The sequence below is a fragment of the Terrapene carolina genome, unplaced genomic scaffold, assembly GCF_002925995.2.
Source record: "Terrapene carolina triunguis isolate 2854851 unplaced genomic scaffold, T_m_triunguis-2.0 Scaffold58, whole genome shotgun sequence".
NCBI classification, from domain to species: domain Eukaryota; kingdom Metazoa; phylum Chordata; order Testudines; family Emydidae; genus Terrapene; species Terrapene triunguis.
Genome location: NW_020664409.1, coordinates 76929274 through 76951057, shown reverse-complemented (window position 1 = coordinate 76951057; position 21784 = coordinate 76929274). Strand labels below are relative to the sequence as shown.

Sequence of the window (21784 nt, the reverse complement as noted above, 5' to 3'; positions counted from 1 at the left end):
CTGCTTCTATAAGTCAGAGAGACCAAGATGGCCAGGCTGAGAAGGCCAGAAGGGCTGCGTGGCCTAAGGTCTCAGACCATGGCTCACTGGGTGGAAAGGTCAGACTGAGGGAATTTGTGTTCAGAAGGTTGTTATTTTCCATAAATCTGTAATTCTCTTGTGCTTTTTAAGAGTAAAGCGTGTGAGACAAGATATTCCTGTGACAAGCCTGTGCTGCCTTGCTTTACTGCCACATTGCCCCTGAAGGGTGTAACTAAGATACCCGAGTTCCCACAGCTAGGTAGACTCTGTGGGGAGTGTGTCTAAGCAACTGGTGTCTTGGGAGGGCTGTGGCACTGGTTCTGGGATCTTTGTGGCTGGATTGTAGGATCCCAGCACCTAAGAAGGGTATCTGATGGGGGGGTCTGCACCTTGGAGTGCACATGAGATACCCAAGGTATGTCTACACAGCAGCTGGGAGAGCTAGCATTCTGAAAACAGCAATGTGGCCCAAGGCATGTGCTGCAGCTTTGGGCTAGGGACCTGGGTACCTACCACCAAGGGGGTTGGGCAGGATTGCACTCAGGTAGCTAATCCGAGCTGTCACCTGTGCCACACTGCTATTTTTAGTGCACTAGCTTGAGCAGAGCGAGCTCATGTACGTGTACTCACACTGGGAATTACACCTCCTAACTGCTGTGTATACATGCCCCCAGATTACTGATCAGCCACTATCTAGACCCAGGGGCTTGAAGCGTACGGGATTCAGAGGTTGGATCCAATCAAAACAGAGTGCGGGACAGGGACAGGTTGTGACAGTGTCCTTTATAATAAATGTAGTCTGGAGTAATATAACATAAAATTTTCACATTAAATGAGAGAATGTGGTATAGGAAAATGTTATTTTTATATACACAAATAACTGATTTCTCAAGAAATTCCTACCTGTTGGATGTGTCTACTACTTCGTTTCTGAGGTTGGTACATAAGCCAAGTATACAAGACAGGATCAATATTGACTGCTAATCCCTGCACACTGGCCAAAAGTACTGCACCTAGATAGCATAAAGAGAAAATGAAATTAAAAAGATAAACTATATAAACACACATACAAATATATATTTTCTTTAGTAGATACAAATCCTTTTTGAAAAAGAAAGTTCACTCCAGTTTTAGAGATAGTCTCAATTTTAACACTAAGTACCACATAAACTGATAAGAGTATTTTAAAATGGATTTAACTTTTTAATTGTGAACACTGTATGTACTGTAAATTTGTCACATGCCTCTTTTGATTAGGATGGGATTTTTTTATTTTGTTGATGGTATATCATAATACAATATTGCTTTATTTTAAATAAATGCTTTTGTAAAATGGCAATTTTGAAAGTGATAAACATTTCTAAACACAAAATATGACCCTATATCTTTATAAAGAGAAGTGGAAAAAGAAAGTTGGCAAAGGTGGAAGAAGAATGGAGAATCAAGGAATCTTACAGAAGAAATAAAATTCATAGATTCATAGATTCAAGGGCTGGAAGGGACCTCGAGAGGTCATCGAGTCCAGTCCCCTGCCCTCATGGCAGGACCAAATACTGTCTAGACCATCCCTGATAGACATTTATCTAACCTACTCTTAAATATCTCCAGAGATGGAAATTCCACAACCTCCCTAGACAATTTATTCCAGTGTTTAACCACCCTGACAGTTAGGAATTTTTTCCTAATGTCCAACCTAATAGTTCTGCACAATGTTAACCTCTTCTCACAAAAGCCCTCTTGACATTACATAAGATTGCTGTTAATTTCTGATTGTCAATGATTCCATAAACTATTCACAGCCTTTAGGTGAAGTCTTTCACAACTGTCTTTGGCTTTCATGATTCTTAAAATCTGCCAATCAACCCCTCTAAGCACCTACATTTCACGAGGCTTGCCCTAAATTGGGGGTGGGGAGTGGGAGAACCTGAAGAAATAATTCTGTTCACCTCTGACTTCCCAGGTCTGACTAGGATCTGTATTTCTGCTAATTGTCCTTATTGAGAAGGAAAGGCCTTACTCCATCACCCATGCACTAGATTGCATGAAAATTTAAAATGAACCCAAACAGTGAACCTCAAAAGTTGAAGGGACTCCAGACACACAGTTACAGCTCACTTCATTTACAGTGGAGACTGCAAAGATCTCATGGAAGATGAAGTGTATCACAAAGGCCAATGCAACTGACCACCATTCTTACTGCCAGCAGGAACACCCAACTTATGGGGGCCTCTCAATTGTAATCACATCCCTTTTGCTTCCAGCAAGTGATCAGTCTGACAATTCATAACCACTCCTTTGTTCCCAGCAATTGCTGAGGCTTCTGTGTTTCTCTCACAGTCAGAGCGGTAAAACAGTTGGAGAAAGAACAAACCCAAATGTCCAGGAGACTTATCGTGAAGATTAGTGGATTGTGGAAATCACAAGACAACAGAACTGTGTATATCATATAAACCCCTATTCATCATATCACAAAACTGAGAAACTTGGCAGCTTTGCAAATGGTGTGGGGAAAAGGAAGCAGAAAACAAAATGGAGAAAATGCAAAAAATTTCTTGGTTTTGCTTTTGTAGTTTTTGTGTGTGTGTGTGTGTGCTGCAAACACAGCTGTTTTCACACAAAAATTGTGAATGTAACCCAAAGCTCACAACTTCTCTCCCTAGACTCTTTTCTCAGCCAACAGAAACACTATGCAAGAATTGAGCCTTGTAGCCCCAGGCCCAAAGAAAATAATGTAACCCATTCTTCCCCCCAAAAAGAAAACACTTGTAATCGGTCGGTGGGGTCAACTTTCTCTATAGTGAGCCAGAGGGGGATGCCTTGGAGCATTCTTCCAGCTGGTGCTCTGCCCAAAGCAGACTTCAATTATCTCTCTGTCCTGGGCAAAACATTATTTGGATGGATGTTGTCAGATACCCTAACTGACCCACTAGAGATTACAAGGCAAAACACTAGAGAGGGAGACATACACACAAAAGGCTCTCCTACAAGACTGACCAGAAGATTAAAAAAAAAAAAAATAAGAAAAAAGTTAGAACGGAGAAAAGAGAAAACTGAACAACCATGAAAAGGAAACAATCGAACCATGCGTTGGTTCTGAAAAAATTGTATTCAAAATGTTATGTTCTAAACATTAATATTAATTTGCACTCCCATCTCTTTTATAACCATTCAAAATTTATGTTTAACATTTGAATAGGTTCTTGATAAAGTTTCATTTATTTTCCTCAGTATAAGCAATGTAGTACGAATTTATTTTAATTCCCACAAATGTAATCATTTAGCAACTATGATTAACTATGGTGTCTTAAGTGATGATTAGTAAGGCTTAAGATGGGATTTTCAACCTATGGGAGGTAGGTGCCTGAATCCCACTGAAATCCAACTTCACACACAAGTTGTCCAATTCCAAGACCAGGGCACCTGTCTCTTGTATCAATTACAGTTAGCATCTGCTTATGTAATATGACATTCTTTATCCTTGCAGTATTAAGACTGCATTTTTGCTTTACAATCAAATTTTGGATACATTTTCTTTTCTTAAAATACATTTTTAAACACTACCATTGTCAGCAGTCTAAACTGTTGCAAATCCTCACGATTTTATCACGAGCCTCACAATATTTGGTGCTTTTCTTAAAACACCAGTTTCTGGGGTTATAAAATAATTTCAGTTATATTTTTATAAGAGTTTCTTGCCCTCAGTTATGGAGAAAAGCTTGGAAGGGGACTCTTAAAGCTCAAAAACCAGACGGCAAATAAAAAGATACCCAAATGTATTATTTTAATAGTTAATTATTTTCAAATCAATTTAATGATTATTTGGGGCCTGACTCACGATTCTTGTATGCTTGGGGTTGGCAGTACTTCAGTCTAGGTAGAGAACTATGGATTAAATGGACATATTGAGTGTACTATCCTCTCTGCCCCGAAGGTGGAACTTTCAAGTCCTGGAGAAGATGCATTAGCAGTATGGGTGGAGGAGTGTGAACTGCTGTTGCATATGTATTGGAATTATTCTGTATCTAAAGTTCTTCAAATACAGACAATGGAGCATTTTCATGGACACTAAAAATTTTTTTTTTTAAGTTACACTAACACGAGTTAATGCAGCGAGTATTCTGCATTCAGGACTAGAATGTTATTTATTTATATGTATTTATATGCATTTATATTACTATAGCTATTTAACTGCAAAGGTGCACAATTTTAAACCAAATGGATAAATGTAATGCAAAGAAATGATGAAGACCAACGTATCTGATTTGAAATTTTGCAATGAAAAATGAAATTCAGTTCATAAAAAGCAGCTGATTATTGGAAGATGAAGCAACAAAATCCAGATATTTTTAGTAGTAATACTGTTCAAGGAGAACAAAAAGAGTGATTTCTCCAAATAACGTATATGATATTTCATAAGTAGATGGAACAGTATTTTAAATTTAATTTATACAATCCTTTCATTTATATCAACACACTTTAGACACAGACAGCAAAAATATACCATTCAGTGATATAAGATACTTCACAAAAATTTTAAAAAAGCTAAAATATTAAATTTTGAATTTATTTTACATAAAAAGTGAGCAAACCTGTTGAATTTTTTAAGGCAGGAAATACTATCAAAGTGGGGTTAAGTGAGGAAGACTTGAGGAGTACAATGTGCAAAAGACAGTCAAAAAATACACAAAGATAAATCATCAGTATAGCACAGGCTCTGAGCTGGAACACACACAGAGGAACTCCTGTAGCTAGAAGAGGCTTTGTGATCTGATAGTTTTAAATGTCAGTAATAAACCTTAAAAATAAATCTTCAATTTAAGGAGAAGCCAGTGGTAGGACATAAAATAAAAGAGTAACATGTGTACAATGCGACCAACGATAAATAAGCCTTGCAGCAGGATCTTCAGCAGATTGGAGACTGGAAACTGAAAATGCTTGAAGGTCGGTATGGAGCACATTACAATAATTAGCATTTATCAACATTTTAGGCGCCAAAATTATGAGGGAGTCCTGCATCTTTAAAAGATATTGTCTGATGTTAGCTAGCCTTAATGATAGATTCATTATATGTGTCAAATAAAAAATATGAATTGGACAAACTTCCCCGGGGGGGGCAGGATTTGGGGAGGAGTCAGCCTAGGGGCAAAAATTAGTGGAATTTTTTTTATAACAAACTCCCCCAAAACAACAACAAAAATAGTGTTAGCAGGTAACATGATTTAGTACTGCAAAAAATGAACTGAGCTCAAACTGTTAGGAGGTTGGAAATCATTTCAAGTTAAAGCATGATTTTGACTGTCAACCTTAACTATGGAGCTGCTATGATGGCTCCATAAGCTCAAAGGTGAGGTGGAGGAGGACACTGTAGTTTAGTTTCTCAAACCTCTTTAGTTGTTCATCCCTTAAGCCTGAGAAAAACAGTTCAAGTAGCCAGATAAATAATTAAATTATTTTGACTTTTAGTTTGAGTGGCAGGTAAGTTCGGCTTGCTACTAACCACTTACTAAACTTTACTTCAGCATTTTTTGCTTAGGCCATGCTTACACTACCATGATAAGTCGACCTAAGTTATGCTACTCCAGCTACGTGAATAACATAGCTGAAGACGATGTAGCTTAGGTCGACTTACTGCGGCATCTACACCATGCTGTGTCGACGGGAGACACTTTTCCATCGACTTACGTTAATCTTAAATTAACCAAATGGATATATGTTCTAGTTCTGATGGAATACTGGGAGTCAACCAGAGAGTGCTCTGCAGTCAATTTAGCGGGTCTTCACTAGACCCTGTAAATCGACCCCGGCTACATTGATCCCAGCAGCGTCAATCCCCAGTAAGTGTAGAGATGGCCTTAGATTCTACATGTACATGTAATATAGACAAATACTTTTTATGGGGCCTCTCCCAAGAAATCCAAGCACAAAAGGATTCTACTTAATCAGCTAATTTTAAATGTAGCTATCATGCCAAAAATTAAGGGCTGACCCAACTGCCATAGAAGTCTCTCATTGACTCCACTGGCATCAGGATCAGGACATAAACAGATTCTTTTGAGGCAGGTTTTATATTTAATTAAAGATTCTTTAATGACTATTTTATCTTTTTCAGGAAAAAGCACTAAAGTTTTCTGAATTTCATTAAGAGTGGTTTGAACTTTTTTCACTCCCTCTGTGAATTAAATTCAGGTTTCAATGAAGAACTGGTCTTACTGACATACTGTGTTTTATTTTCAAAGCCCAATTCACATATATTTATCTCATACCCCTTTCTAGTTAACCAGTACAAAATATAAATCTTGATAACAATTGTTATGCAGTCTTTGAAAATATGAAGGAACAGACCCTTACAGTCATGGTGTACATTTTAGGGAGCTATGGGGGTACATCTCCCCCCCCCCCCAAAAAAACAAACAAAATTTTCAGCTTGAGTGAAAAACAATTTGTTTCTTCCCGCAACTTTCAGCCCCAACCCGGAGGAGGAAGAAGACAGACGGAGGGGGCCAGGCACAAAGAGGAGAGGAGAGAGTACAATAGAACCTCATAGTTATAAAGACCAGAGTTACGAACTGACCAGGCAACCACACGCCTCATTTGGAACTGGAAGTACACAATCAGGCAGTAGCAGAGACCAAAAAATAAAAAGGCAAATACAGTACAGTACTGTGTTAAACAACAACTAAAAAAATAAAGGGAAAGTAGCATTTTTCTTTTGCACAGTAAAGTTTCAAAGCTGTGTTAAGTCAATGTTCAGTTGTAAACTTTTGAAAGAACTATAATGTTTTGTTCAGAGTTACAAACATTTCAGAGTTATGAACAACCTCCATTCTGGAGGTATTCGTAACTCTGAGGTTCAACTGTAGTCTGAGGTTACCTAGTACAGCTGCACTCAGAACTCAATCCCCCCCATGGATAAGCTAGCTAATGAGTTTTTCAGCTTGAGTGAGCAGGGAGGAGGCATCAGAAGTTGCAATCTCCTGTCTCTAGGAACCAACTCTGTCTCCCTGATAGGCAGGCAGGCAACTCTCTCTGTTTCCTTCCAACCCAACCTGCGCCCCCTCCCCCCCCCGCCGCCATCACCTCCAGCTCTAAGTACAGAGCAGAGAGTGCCCAAGCTTGGTAGGCAGTGCGACTCAGCCATCATCCCCTTTGCCCAGAAGCATCAACTCTAGCCCCTCTTCGTCATTCCTTCTGATCCTACCCAAGAGGCAGGATCAGATATGGGAGAGGGGGTCGGTCACATTTCTGGGGGATGGCACTGGTGTCAGAGAAGAGTTTGGGGGAGGGCACAACCGTGGGAGAGGGGGCTGTGGCTTATGGGAGGAACCTCTTGGGAGGTAAGTGGTGGCAGGGAGGGAGACAGGCTTGGGGTAGGCTTGGGATAACAGATTTGTGGGGAATTGGAGCAGATGGAGGAGAAAAGGTGTTTGGTGGGAGAGAGGAGAAATTTGGTGAGAGAGAAGGAGAGTATAGGCTAATGAAGGGGTTTGGTGGGTGGAGAGTGAAAGAGGGATGATTGGTGGAGAAGGAGTGCTCTGGGAGGAAAGATTGGAGATTTGAGGAAGCAAATTGTTTGGGGAGGAGAGGTGTGCGGAGCCTGGGTTGTGGAGGTGTAAAAGTGGACTTCTGTTGCAGGCGTCTTCTTGGAAGGGGAGGGCTCCTGGTACTCTGAGTGTCTGTGACCCTCCCATCTTTTTGTCAAAATGAGTCCATTGCTTAAAATGGACAGGAGTATTCCAATTGTGAATGGAATTATTATTCTAACTCAACAGCGAGCACATGACAGCAGTGATATAGCTAATTTTGTGGATGATCTGGGATAAGAAGCAGTCTTGAGACTTTGTGAACAGGACTGATAGAGATGGTGCTCAACATATTTAATCTCTGGAAGAAAAGCAAGAACACTCTACTGTTGGAACACTTCCTGAAATCTCCTTTCAATTAAAAATATGAATATTTAAATTGTTCTCAATGCAAAACTTCAGAAATGAAACTCTTTATCTCAAGATTTTAAATATTTTTCTGGGAAAAAGAATAGTAGCACCTTTACAAAAAAAAAACAGCAACACCTTTTTTAGTTACAATAAATTTGGGATTTTTGTTGAGGGAGGGATGACAAAACAAATGAAAATGTTCTGTAATGAAAATTAATTCTGACAAGTTTTGTTTATTTTTTAGTAACTAAGTAGCTTAAGAAAACATTACACCAGCATGCTACGTAAACTGCATCATAAATTATTCCAGCAATGACCTCATGACTTTGAGGTGTCTTGGAGTCCATGAATGCTAAACAGGTGCTGATGCAGGTTAACTTAGCATCATAAATTTAATATCCAATTATTTCAAAGGGGAAGGGGAATGAAAAAAAGTCTTGTTTTTCATTTATCATCATCAGATTATTCAAACCCCAATATACTGTACTAGACACAGATCTACATATTATACACAAATAAAGAGTTCTTTTGTACAAGAGTGTGCAGGCAATTAGCTCTTTATGATGGCTTGACTCAGAACAGATCCACTGTAAATCACTAAAATTGAAAATATCTAACTTTGTTTAATTTTAGCCTGAGAGACAAGTAAGGGAAAAAGTGTGCTTTGCTACTCTGCTTACTGCCAAAATGGCTCACTTAGCCACATTCCGAACAGGCTTTACCAATTAGCTATCCCAGGGCACCACAATCATTTTCAGTTACATCCTAAAGTGAAGAATGAGAGCTGAAGCAGGGGTTAGAGACTGAAGTTACACAGCATAAAAATTAAACATGCACACTTTTTGTCAGTTTTATAACATATATGACAAGCCAGTAAGATTGCCTTGTAAAATATCAACTTATCTGAGGGACAAAGTGTCCTGCTTTTTATCTGGAATCACTGAACCAGACAGGGAGAGCAGACATATCAATCCACATTAAAGTTTAAGTGACTATGAACACTTATATTTTGCATTATGGCAGCTACAGTAAGTCAACAACTTTTTATCGTCTACCCATTGAGATATCTGTCTGCAAGTCTCACTATTTAAGGCTTATTTGAGTGGCTTTTTAAAAAGATCTAATTACAGACACTAATATCTTGAAGACAAATATTTTACACGTTACTTTATCTCAGAGAAAAAACACAACCAAATGGGCTGGGTTTTGGCAGAAAGAGTACTTAGTTCCTAAGGAGAGTGGGAAGACCAATGTGGGCAAGTCATGATCCCATCAAAATCATTGACAAAACCCTAATTGACTTCAATGGGAGTAGGATCGGGCCCAATTTGACTGTTATAAACTTCATTTCTATGTAATGCTGAAATGTTAGCAGTCAAAGTGTCAAATATATTTTGTCTCAACTCTCTCCTATTGTTTGAAAATCCTATAGAATAATAAACAAAAACCATAAACCTTTATTTAACATTACCCAGGCTACCTAAAGGCAAAAATATTCACTAGGGAAAGCTATGTCACAGACAGTGCACAGAAACTTGAAGAAAAATGAACACACATTTGTTAGAGTTCCATGGTTATTTTAGTAAAGTTTTCTTTTTGTTTTAAAACTCACAAGTACAATTGAAAAGGTTAGTTATTTAGGCCAATACTCAAATACTTTTTGTAACAACCACAGTATTTTCCCCAGTAAAAAGGTTAAAACCAGCTTTTCCCTTCAACTCAGGCATTTTAAAATACAGTTTCTCCACAGATCACTCATATGCACATGTTCCCACAAACACACACAAAGAATCCTAAATATTTAATTATGTTTTAATGCTATTTGCCTTCCAAGTAACAGCTTTTGGTCTTAGGAAATATTTCATAGTTTAATGGTCAATACTTGTATGTTATGTACTGTAATTAAGTATCTATTGTATGTAGTAGTAAAAACAATATGCAAATAATATAAATGTAATGTTTTGACTTGTTTTGCATAAAAATATATACATTGTAGTGGCATAAATTTCAAGCACATGTTCTAACAAACAATTTTAGGGGTTCGTGAAAATCAAAGTATGTATGGCCATCAATATATGCATTTGAACATATGCAAACCACAAGGGATGAAATTAAAGAAGATACAACATCAAAATACACAAATTCATTCAACACATTGGCTAAACACAGAAGGTTCTGCTGCTTATTGCTTTAAATCAGGTGCAACTTCACTGAAGTGAAAGGAGTTACACTGCTGTTAAAAAAAAAAAAAAAAAAAAAAAAAAAAAGGAGCGTGATCAGAATCAGACCCCAAAGTGAAGAATACGCAATCAAGCTATTAAGAATAGTTTTCATCATGCTCTCATCATTCATGTAAAAACTCAGGGCCTAGTTCTGCCTTCTGATGTTAACATTGGAGCTAAGTCAGTTAAGACCCATACCTTCATTACAGGGTAAAATTTGGATCTTATTTTAGAAACAAATGCAGTTTATTGCATATATGACAAACTGAAATATAACCAGTTTTCACCAAAAATTGCTAAAATGTTAATATTAAACATGTATGGTATACAATTTTGAAATACAAAGTATTTTAGTATTTTTTCAGTAACTGCTTCCTAGTTTTTCTATTCCATTTGAACAAAACTATGTACATTGACTTCTGAGGGTACAGGGATGTGGGGTTGGGAAGTTGGCTAAAGAAGAAACACCACTTATTCAGTATGACTAGCAAATGTATGGGCAGCTGCAGCATGCATGATATGTGTCAGCTCTCTTTTTGGTTATTACTGATTTGTCTCTGTGAAAACATGGTAACAGATGGCTATTATTACCCTGCTGAGCAGAACAGCCCTCCCTCCCCTAAATTGTAGCTCTTAACATAAGGATCATTTCTTTATAAGCTATTATGAACCTTTCTAATGCCCACATTCATGTTTTAGACACATATATTTAGCTATAACCTTTCTATTATTTATATTTGATGTTGCAAAAATGAAGGAACGTGATATGCAGCCTCATATTTAGCAGATTTTCATCAGTTTATAACTTGACCAAATCTGAATGAATTTTCAGGGTGTCAGCAAAAACCACACCCGTGACCCAAGATGATTACCATGCCAAATTTCAATGTCTTGCTGAAAACCACTGAAATCTCAGAACTCTTAAAAATAACTTTTTTTATATAATGGAAAGTGATAGGCAACTTAAATATAGGTGTCACTGTCACTTCCCCTATAATAGCTAACTCAGTGTATCATGGCCTGACTGTATATGTACAATACTATACCACCAACTGTGAGCAATCAATGTCACAGTAGTACTACAAAGAAGAATAAGACTTGTATTTGAATAGTAAGGCAAGTTACTTTGCTAAATGACTTCATTTTATCCTTCAGGACACTGCCTCTGCAGGTACCCATTGAGAGAGACTAAATATAGTGACAACTCTCTGAAAGAAGACTCAAGAGTACAGTTAATTCAAAAATGAATGAAACACAGCTCTCCTTAAATGGAGAATCCAATCTAATCTGGGCTAAGTAGCAAGAGAATAATATTACATAAAGATATTAATCAAGCCCTGTGTAGGAGCTTTGAGGATCTGCACAACTGATATATGACAAGTAGATGCTGCATAAACTGGTAACCCCTCCTTTCCGCAGTAGAAAGAGTGTTAAGTACTTCTGGTGTAGGAATTTCAGTGGGCATATAGAATTAAGTATTCAGACAGGCTATCCATTTAAATCACCTCTGGACTTAAATGGACAGGCCTTTATCTTTCCACCAAAAGCTATAAACCATCTTGAGAATTTCTTAACAGGCTTTGTCCCATCAAAGAAATAAATGATAGACCTCTTTACTGCCAATGCTGGTCCTATGGGCACTTTCTGCATACACAAAGAACCTCAGAACTTTGGATCCATTACCAAAATATCTCATAAATAGATCTGAATAGCTTCTATCTGAGCACGCCCATTCATCCTTGGACTCATAGGATTCAACAAGTGATCTAAGAGTCTTAGATTGTTGGAACAGGCCCTTGTGATGAACTGCTCATGTGTCCAGGATGGTCATGGACCTAGCCAGCTGGCCAGCACAAGGATGGGGAGGCAAACATTGGCTCAGTTCAGAAATAACTGGGGCTCATTAGAGTCTGAAACTCAATTAAAAGGAAGATACTAGTGCTGCTGTGATTGGATCAACAGCCAAGCTGCCAGACAGTGCCTGAGTTTTGAGATTGTTTAAAAAGACTAGTTTGGTCTGCTTTCCCTTGTATGACAAAAAGGAGACCTTCCAGTTTGTTTATTTCTGGGGAAAGAAGAGAATTACAAAATCTGTTTAAAAAGAGAGATTGTTGTAGTTAATTTCTCTTGTAGGGCAAGGATAATTTCCAGTTGTTCAATTCTTTCTGGGTCAAAGCATGGAATTGTGTTCATGGGGTCAGGAATCGTGTTTTCAGGTTTTATTTATTTAACCAGACTTAAGACCTTTTGAACCCTCTTAAAGAAGAGGATCAAAACACTGTGGCCCTCTTCTAGTCCATGAGGGCGTCTAGTCTCATTTGTAAAAGGAGAGGTTCCAGTGATTGGGGCTGTGCCAAATTACTGAACGCTGGTGTCTTCCCAAGTGAAGAGAGACCATATAGTGTTTATTGGGGGACTCTTAGGGGACAAGAAGTTTAGGAAGGCAGCATACACTACTACCTTATTAAAGAGGCCAAGACTGGAAATGGAAGGAGCATGACAAACTGGAGTTCCCATTTTTCTCATTACTCAGGAACTGCAAAATGGAAACCCAATCCCAGCCCTATCAATCTCTGCCTAATAAGGATCTGAGCTACTTTGAACCAAAGAGTACTTTATTAGTTCTGGATGATATTCTCATCTAAAACAAAGCAAATGAAGAAATTCTGATTCCATGAATGGAAGTTCCGGTAGTTGTAATGGGGGGGTAGGATTCAGCTTGTCCATAATGGGTTCTCAGGTTTTCTTGTACTCCTGCAGGCAAAATATGCTTGACCTTCCCAAATGGTCAAAGACTGCACACTACTCCTGAGGGCATTCTGTGCCAAAATATTAAAAATTCTGTGCACAATATTTTAAAATTCTGCAAGTTTCATTTGTCAATAAATAAATGCAGAGGCTCCAGCATAGCAGTGGGGAGCACAAGCCACTGGAAACTCCCCAACCCCCATCCCTGGGACACAGACTCAGTGGTAAGGCTGAACCCGACCTTGACACAGCACAAGGTCTGACCCTGCCCCAGAAACACCCTGGGGCTTTGCTGCCCTGCGCCAGGTGCACCAGGTGTGGGGCGGGCAGGCAGGCTCAACCAGGTAGGATCCAAGTGTGGAGGGGCTCAGTGTGGGGAGAACCAGGTGTGGGACAATCTGGGTGTAAGCATCCCAGCGGAGAGTCTAGGTGTGGGGGATTTGGATGCACAGAGGATTGTTGGGGGGGTTCCAGGTGCAGGGGCAATGGGACTCTGCAGCAGCTTCCAAGTGAAAGTGGTTGGGGCTCAGTAGAAGGGTCTGGATGTGGAGGTCTTAGCAGGGGGTCTGGGTGCCAGGGGAGTGGGGCTTGGTGGGGTGCGGATCTGGGTGCAGCTAGTTGGGGGTCAGTAGCATGGGGGTCTGGATGTGGGGGCTCAGGATGGGGCTCATGACGGTTGGGGTTTGAGTGCAGGGAGCTCACTGGGGGGTGATCTGGGTGCAGGAATGGGCGGGTATACGGGGTGAGCCTTGGTGGTGGTGTCTGGGTATAGAAGGCCCAGATGCACGGGAGTTGGGCAGATAGGGGAGCAGCTCCCCATACAGTGACCTCTCCCTCCACAGCTGAGGAGTGATGGGGGCACGAAGCAAGGGAGGATGCTGAGCTCCCCGCAGCTGGGGAAAGTTTCTGGGGGTGGGTCTGACACAGCCCCAGACACTTCTTGCAGGGGAAGAGGAAGTCCCATCCCCTCCTGCCTCCAGGACTAGCAGCTGATCCTGGCTCAGGGTAGGGGGTGTCCCTGAGTTCTGCGGTGATTTACCTCTCTGCCAGCTGCTCCAGGTGCCTGAAACGATGTACCTTCGCAGCTAGGGAGTGGCACGTGACTGCTTTTGCTTACCTTTGCTTCCCTGTCAGAAAGTCATTTTTCTGTGGGGAAGCAAAGAAATCTGTGGGGGACATGAATTCTGTGCACATGCAGTGGCGCAGAATTCCCCCAGGAGTAGTACACTCACCAACACACATACAAAAGGTAATGAAAATTATTGTCAATACTAATGTCAGTAAAACCATGCATTCTTCCTCAGAAAGATGGAGCCACTTCACTAGATTTTAAAAGATTGTAAGGAAATACAAAAACCTAGTACCCAATCAGGGATTCCGTATGGTGCTGAGAATCCTGATTGAATGAAGGCATAGAAGTAAGGATACTGTTTTGATAATACAAGCCTCAAGAGGTTGGGCATGAGCAGTGAGATCAATGCTGATATAATGAAACATGAACTGAAGCAGAGAATGGATTAATCTCCATAAATGGTGTTTAATACTAAAGATGAGATTCGTTGATGTAACACTAATAATGTGAAATGCATTAGTGGTAACAGTGAGGTCTCTAAAACTTGTGAAGAACCAGGAGTTAAAATTAGAAGAAAATAATAGTAGTATCTGGGCTGGGTATCCTGTAGTATCCTGGGTTTGTATTATCGTTAACAGCTATATATATATATATATATATATATATATATATATATGTGTGTGTGTGTGTATATATATATACAAACGATAATACAAACCCAGCCCAGGATATATATATTACCCTGTAAGATAAATATAATGGTTCCCAGCTGGGACAAGACAATAAATAAGAGGATAAAACTAGAAAGTTAGAGGAAGAAGAATGGGATACATATTTAATTTCACTATAGGAAAGGAAATGTATTATTTTTATTTACGTTAACCATAAACTATTATATGGTAAGGCTATGTGGCAATACAACCCCTTGACTTCTAGATTGTTACATCATGATTATATCTAGATTAGTATATCATGGCTGTAACTAATATCTGACCACCTCAACATAGTACTTCTCTCTATAAGAACTATGTAGACCTACTTTTCTTATGACATTCTGCTAATTATTTGTCAAAAGAAATCCATAATTTACAAGACAATTAGCTGTGCTTAATTATCTACATGACAGGTTCTTATCCTAGGTGTTGCAACCCATCTTCTTTTATTTATGGCTATATGGGAGGAAACTTATAAGAAAACTTATTTCTGTTGTTAGCATAGGATCACAATATGGAGAAGGTTGGGAACCAATGACCTAGACAAAATGAATGCTGGGTCATTTTGTGTGAACTGCAATATATTCACGGCTTTATTATGACATCAATTTTCCTAAGATAGTGGTACTACCAGTAGAAACAAGAGTTGACATGAGCCAGTCTGTACTATGGTGGGGTTTTTACATTATTTATTGAGATAATTTTGTACAACATGTATTATTTTTCATCAGTCTTAAAATTGGAGCAGTCAACACTTTGATAAATGCCAGGAAGTTGCCTAGTACAGTGTAGCTTCTGTATCTGTAAATACCTCATATCATCTGCTGAAGTGTTATTTTGGATTTCTTATTGTAGTATTCCTCAGTGAATTGCAACAGATCTCTCTTCCCCCTATGGTAATAGTACATCAAGGGAACGAATTTCCTTCTTTCTCTAGCAGTAGAATGTTTGTAGCATAGTGACTATGGATACCAATGGGTTCTGAACTTAAAAATGCAAACCTAAAATCACTTTACCAGTAGATGCTTCATGAACCTTCTCTTAAAAATAATTTGAACAATATGCAGCTGTAACTCTTATATTTCCTTTTATTCTTAAACATTATAGTTCCCTAGAGGGAACAGGAAACACACTGAAGATTTCACACACTTTCTTAGGTGCTCAATAAAAAATATATATTACCAGAGCAGTTGAGGCATAAGAAAATAATTTTAAGGGGCAAACAGTTCTTACAGACCAGACTGGATTTCAGACTGTCCTTTTCTACAGGGGACAGAAAAACATAAATAGAAGAAAAGGAAAGGTAACTTGAAGTATACCATTTATTCTAAATAGAAAACCTCAATTAATTCATCTAACCCATCATGCAATACTGCAGAAATTCAAAATGGCAATAAATACCAAATAAATGTATTTGCCAATCAATCAACCATTTTCTGAGCTAGGATTATTATTCTAACAGGGTGGCAGAAAAAAACCACCCATCTGTAGTTCATTACAGTATCACATTTGTGACACTACAGTGTAGTTAAGATTGTGCAGGCAGTTCCACCGTAAACTTTTTTTTACAAGCACACTCCAACTGAAACTTGGCATATGAGGTCTCAGCTTGAGAGCAAATGTTTTCTGATAAACTCTGGAAAAAAAATCTGACAGTTTTTGAGTTACATGGTACCAAAGAAATAGAAGTTTAATACTTTCGGATACTATACACTTGAAGGGGCCAAATTATCTAAGGGGACAGAAGTTTCTTTTCAATGTGAAACTTCGCACAGTTACTTGCATGTGAAGTGTACTAATACTTGTACATGTGAATGATAGACTGAAATGGTATGACGGGGTGTTCACCCCCACACCAGCCTGAAAGGGGTTAATGCAGCTGAGACGGAGCCAATTAATCAGATAGGACACAGCTGAGGGGAATTAGGGGGCCTAAGTAATCCCCTGAATGATGATGGAGCCAGGCTGAGAAGTAACAGGCTGGGCTAGGATAAAGCCAGGAAGCTGGCAATAGAAAGGGGCTTCAGGGATGTAGTCTGCAGTCACTCCCTGGGGGGAGGAAGGTGTGTTTGGGCCTATGGAATTTTAATCTTCAATTATTCCCTGGGAGGAGGGAGTTTGGGCTGACAAAAAAGCCAGAAGGCCATAGGGCCTCCTGGCCACAGGGCCAAGCCACAAAGACACCCCTGATCTGGATCAATGAGTTTAAATTGCTCAGGCATATTGAACAAAATTGAGAAATCAGTTTTGGTATATCTTTGCCAACAGTTTAATGACTGCTATCTAATCATTAATGGAGAGATGAATAATGAAAGTATGTCCTTACAGTTCATGAGGAGGACATAAAATTGAATGATTAATTTAAATCTGATGCTTACATCTTTATGGCAGAGTGAAGTATAAATTTCAGAATGTATTTTTAAAATAAGTGAAATATGACTTCCTTTATTTATTTAAAGACATTTAGATTCCCAAGCTTAAATATTGCTTTCTTCTTGCACATCTGAAATGCGAAGAGGAGAGCTTCTCTAATATAGTTCTTCAGCTAATCAATGCAACAGGCAGAAAACTAACTTCTAACCAGCTCACATAAGAAATCAGTGCACACACACTACAACAGAGCCAAAGCATGCACAATTCATTTCTATCTGCAATGCACATGTCAATGGGTATATTTGGGTTCCCAGGGTTTTTTTAAGTTGTTTCCTGTTGCACTGTTTAGCTGAAGAGGAAAAATTCTCCTCTTTATAACCTGCAACTTTATAACCTTTGATCTGGCAAATAAAATCAGATATTAAGATATGTGACTCTAATGTTCTGGAATAGCCTTATGAGAGAGACATCTTATTGTCATACGGTTTGCAATCTTACTGGAAGATTCATTATAATTCAGGGACACTCACCCTAAAATATTAGACAACAACAAATTATCACAACTGTTTACCAGTGAGAAAGCCTAAAATAAGGAATTAATGGTTTCTCAAAACCAAGCAATAATCACTCTCTCTTCACTCACCATTACCTGATCAGTGCCTTAGCAGTGGCAGATTGGCTAAATCTCTTAGGCCTGGTCTACACTACGAGTTTAGGTCGACTTTAGCCGCGTTAAATCGACTTAAGCCTGGACACGTTTACACTACGAAGCCCTTTCTGTCGACTTAAAGGGCCCTTTAAACCGGTTTCCTAACACCACCTCGACAAGGGGATTAGCGATAAAATCGGCCTTAGGGGGTCGGAATTGGGTTAGTGTGGACGGAAATCGACATTACTGGCCTCCGGGAGCTATCCCACAGTGCTTCATTGTGACCGCTCTGGACAGCACTCTCATCTCAGATGCACTGGCCAGGTAGACAGGAAAAGCCCCGCGAACGTTTGAATTTCATTTCCTGTTTGCTCAGCGTGGAGAGCACAGGTGACCATGCAGAGCCCATCAGCACAGGTAACCATGATGGAGTCCCAGTCCCAGTCCCAGGATCGCAGAAGAGCTCCAGCCTGGACCGAACGGGAGGTACAGGATCTGATCGCCATCTGGGGAGATGAAGCAGTGCTCGCCGAACTCCGAAACAGTAAAAGAAACGGCAAAACATTAGAAAAGATCTCCAAGGCCATGAAGGACAGAGGCCATAACAGGGACGCGCGGCAGTGCCGTGTGAAAATTAAGGAGCTAAGGCAAGCCTACCACAAAGTCAGAGACGCAAACGAAAGGTCCGGGGCAGAGCCGCAAACATTCCGCTACTACGCGGAGCTGCATGCCATTCTAGGGCGTGCAGCCACCACTAGCCCAAGCGTGTTCTATGAGTCCCTCTCTGCAAACGGGGAAGCGGGTTCGGCGGACGAGGAAGATGAGGATGGAGAGAACATAGATAGCTCACAGCAGCAAGGAAGCGGAGAAACCAGTTACCCCAACAGCCAGGATATGTTTGTCACCCTGGACCTGGAAACAGTAACCCCCGAACTGACCCAAGACCCTGAGGGCACACAGGGGACCTCCGGTGAGTGTACCTTTGCAAAAATTACACATGGTTTAAAAACAAGCGTGTTTAATGATTAATGATTAATTTGCCCTGGCAATCGCGGCCAGTACAGCTACTGGAAAAGTCTGTTAACGTGTATGGGGATGGAGCGGAAATCCTCCAGGGACATCTCCAGAAAGCTCTCCTTCATGTACTCCCAAAGCCTTTGCAAAAGGTTTCTGGGGAGGGCTGCCTTATCCCGTCCGCCATGGTAGGACACTTTACCACGCCAGGCCAGTAGCACGTAGTCTGGAATCATTGCATAACAAAGCATGGCAGCGTATGGTCCCGGTGTTTGCTGGCATGCAGACAACATCCATTCCTTATCGCTCTTTGTTATCCTCAGGAGAGTGATATCATTCACGGTCACCTGGTTAAAATGGGGCAATTTTATTAAGGGGACATTCAGAGGTGCCCCTTCCTGGTCTGCTGAACAGAAATATTCCCCGCTGTTAACCACGCGGTGGGGGGGAGGGGTGAAGTGACCATCCCAGAGAATTGGGTGTGAGGGGGAGGGGAGTTAGTTGGGTTTGTGCTGCATGTTAAACCTGAAATCGCAGCCCCTCCTTTTACATTGCAAACCCATTTTAAATGGCACGGGTGCTTGGTATGGGAAATGAGGGCAGAACTGTTTGAAACCATCCCCACATGTTAAGAAGGTTAAAAAAGCCCAAAGACTATATGTCTTACCATGGCTGCCTGCAAGCTGAAATCTGTGTCCTGGCACTGCGTGAGTGATCTCTCACACCAAACCAGGAGACTCTCAATATAAGAGGAAAAATGCGACCTTGTAACGAAAGCACATGTGCTGTGTGATGTTGTGAACAGCAAAATCTAACGTGAAAGAGTCTACCCATTGTTCTCTAAAATGTATCTTTTTTAACAACCTCTCCCTTCTCCACCAGCTGCAAATCTTACTCCTTCGCAGAGGCTAGTGAATATTCGAAGAAGGAAGCGAAGGACGCGTGACGAAATGTTTACTGAACTTCAGACTGCCTCCCACGCTGACAGAGCACAGCTGAATGCGTGGAGGCAGTCAATAACTGATTTTAAAAAAGCCCAATATGAGCGAGAGGAGAGGTGGCGTGCTGAATCGCGGGCTGAAGAGGAGAAGTTGCGTGCTGAAACGCGGGCTGAAGAGGAGAGGTGGCGTCAACTTGTAATCAGAAAGCAAGAGTCGATGCTCCGGCTGCTGGAGCATCAAAGTGATATGCTCCTGCGTATGGTTGAGCTGCAGGAAAGGCAGCAGGAGCAGAGAACGCCGCTACAGCCCCTCTGTAACCAGCAGCCCTCCTCCCCAAGTCCCATTGCCTCCTCACCCAGACGCCCAAGAACACGGTGGGGGGGCCTTCGGCCACCCACTCACTCCACCCTAGATGATTTCCATAGCAATAAGTTTTAAAGTTTTAAATTGGAGTGTGTCCTTTTCCTTCCCTCCTCCCCCACCCATCCCGGGCTACCTTTCCAATTATCCCCCTAGTTGTGTGCTGAATTAATAAAGAATGCATGAATGTGAAGCAACAATGACTTTATTGCCTCTGCAAGTGGTGCTCGAAGGGGGGAGGGTAGTAGGGGAGGGTGGGGTGGTTGGTTTGCAGGGAAGTAGAGTTAACAGGGTGGTGGGGGAGGGGCAGAGGGTTCATCAAGGAGCAACAAACAGAAGTTTCACTCCGTAGCCTGGCCAGTCACAAAACTGGTTTTCAACGCTTCTCTGATGCGCACCGCGCCCTGCTGTGCTCCTCTAACCGCCCTGGTGTCTGGCTGCGCGTAATCAGCGGCCAGGCGATTTGCCTCAACCTCCCACCCCGCCATAAATGTCTCCCCCTTACTTTCACATATATTGTGGAGCGCACAGCAAGCAGCAATAACAATGGGGAGATTCTTTTCGCTAAGGTCTGAGCGAGTCAGTAAGCTGCGCCAGCGCGCTTTTAAACGGCCAAATGCACATTCCACCACCATTCGGCACTTGCTCAGCCTGTAGTTGAACAGGTCCTGACTACTGTCCAGGCTGCCTGTGTACGGCTTCATGAGCCATGGCATTAAGGGGTAAGCTGGGTCCCCAAGGATCACGATAGGCATTTCAACATCCCCAATGGTTATTTTCTGGTCCGGGAAGAAAGTCCCTTCCTCCAGCTTTCGAAACAGAAGAGACTGCCTGAAGACGCGAGCATCATGTACCCTTCCCGGCCAGCCCACGTTGATGTCGGTGAAACGTCCCTTGTGATCCACAAGGGCTTGCAGCAGCATTGAAAAGTACCCCTTGCGGTTTATGTAGTCGGCGGCTTGGTGCGCCGGTGCCAAGATAGGGATATGGGTTCCGTCTATGGCCCCACCACAGTTTGGGAATCCCATTGCAGCAAAGCCATCCACTATGGTCTGCACGTTTCCCAGAGTCACTACCCTTGATATCACCAGGTCTCTCATTGCCCTGGCAACTTGGATCACAGCAGCCCCCACAGTAGATTTGCCCACTCCAAATTGATTCCCGACTGACCGGTAGCTGTCTGGCGTTGCAAGCTTCCACAGGGCTATCGCCACTCGCTTCTCAACTGTGAGGGCTGCTCTCATCCTGGTATTCTGGCGCTTCAGGGCAGGGGAAAGCAAGTCACAAAGTTCCATGAAAGTGCCCTTACGCATGCGAAAGTTTCGCAGCCACTGGGCATCGTCCCAGACCTGCAACACGATGCGGTCCCACCACTCTGTGCTTGTTTCCCGGGCCCAGAATCGGCGGTCCACGGCATGAACCTGCCCCAGTAACACCAAGATTTCCACATTGCTGGGGCCTGTGCCTTGTGAGAGGTCCATGTCAATTTCCTCATCACTATCGTCGCCGCGCTGCAATCGCCTCCTCCTCAGCTGGTCCTGGTTTGGCTTTGGCATGTCCAGGAGGCTCTGCATGTTTTCCAGGACAATGCGCGTGGTGTTCATAGTGCTCAGAATTGCGGCGGTGATCTGAGCGGGCTCCATGATCCCAGTGCTGGCTATGGCGTCTGGTCTTAAAAAAAGGCGCGAAAGTAGTATCTGACGGACCAGGGGAAGAAGGGAGGGAGGGAGAGAGGGAGGG

At 41.5% G+C, this 21784-nt stretch overlaps 1 protein-coding gene across 1 annotated transcript in view; it reads right to left on the bottom strand.

The window, feature by feature from the left end:
* Nucleotides 1-21784, bottom strand: part of VPS13B (vacuolar protein sorting 13 homolog B) — a 953533-nt gene that overhangs the window by 530681 nt on the left and 401068 nt on the right. Inside the window, exon 19 of the mRNA XM_026663381.1 lies at nt 925-1034. Within this exon, the coding sequence (XP_026519166.1) occupies nt 925-1034 (110 nt within the window). The remainder of the gene's footprint in view (nt 1-924; nt 1035-21784) is intronic.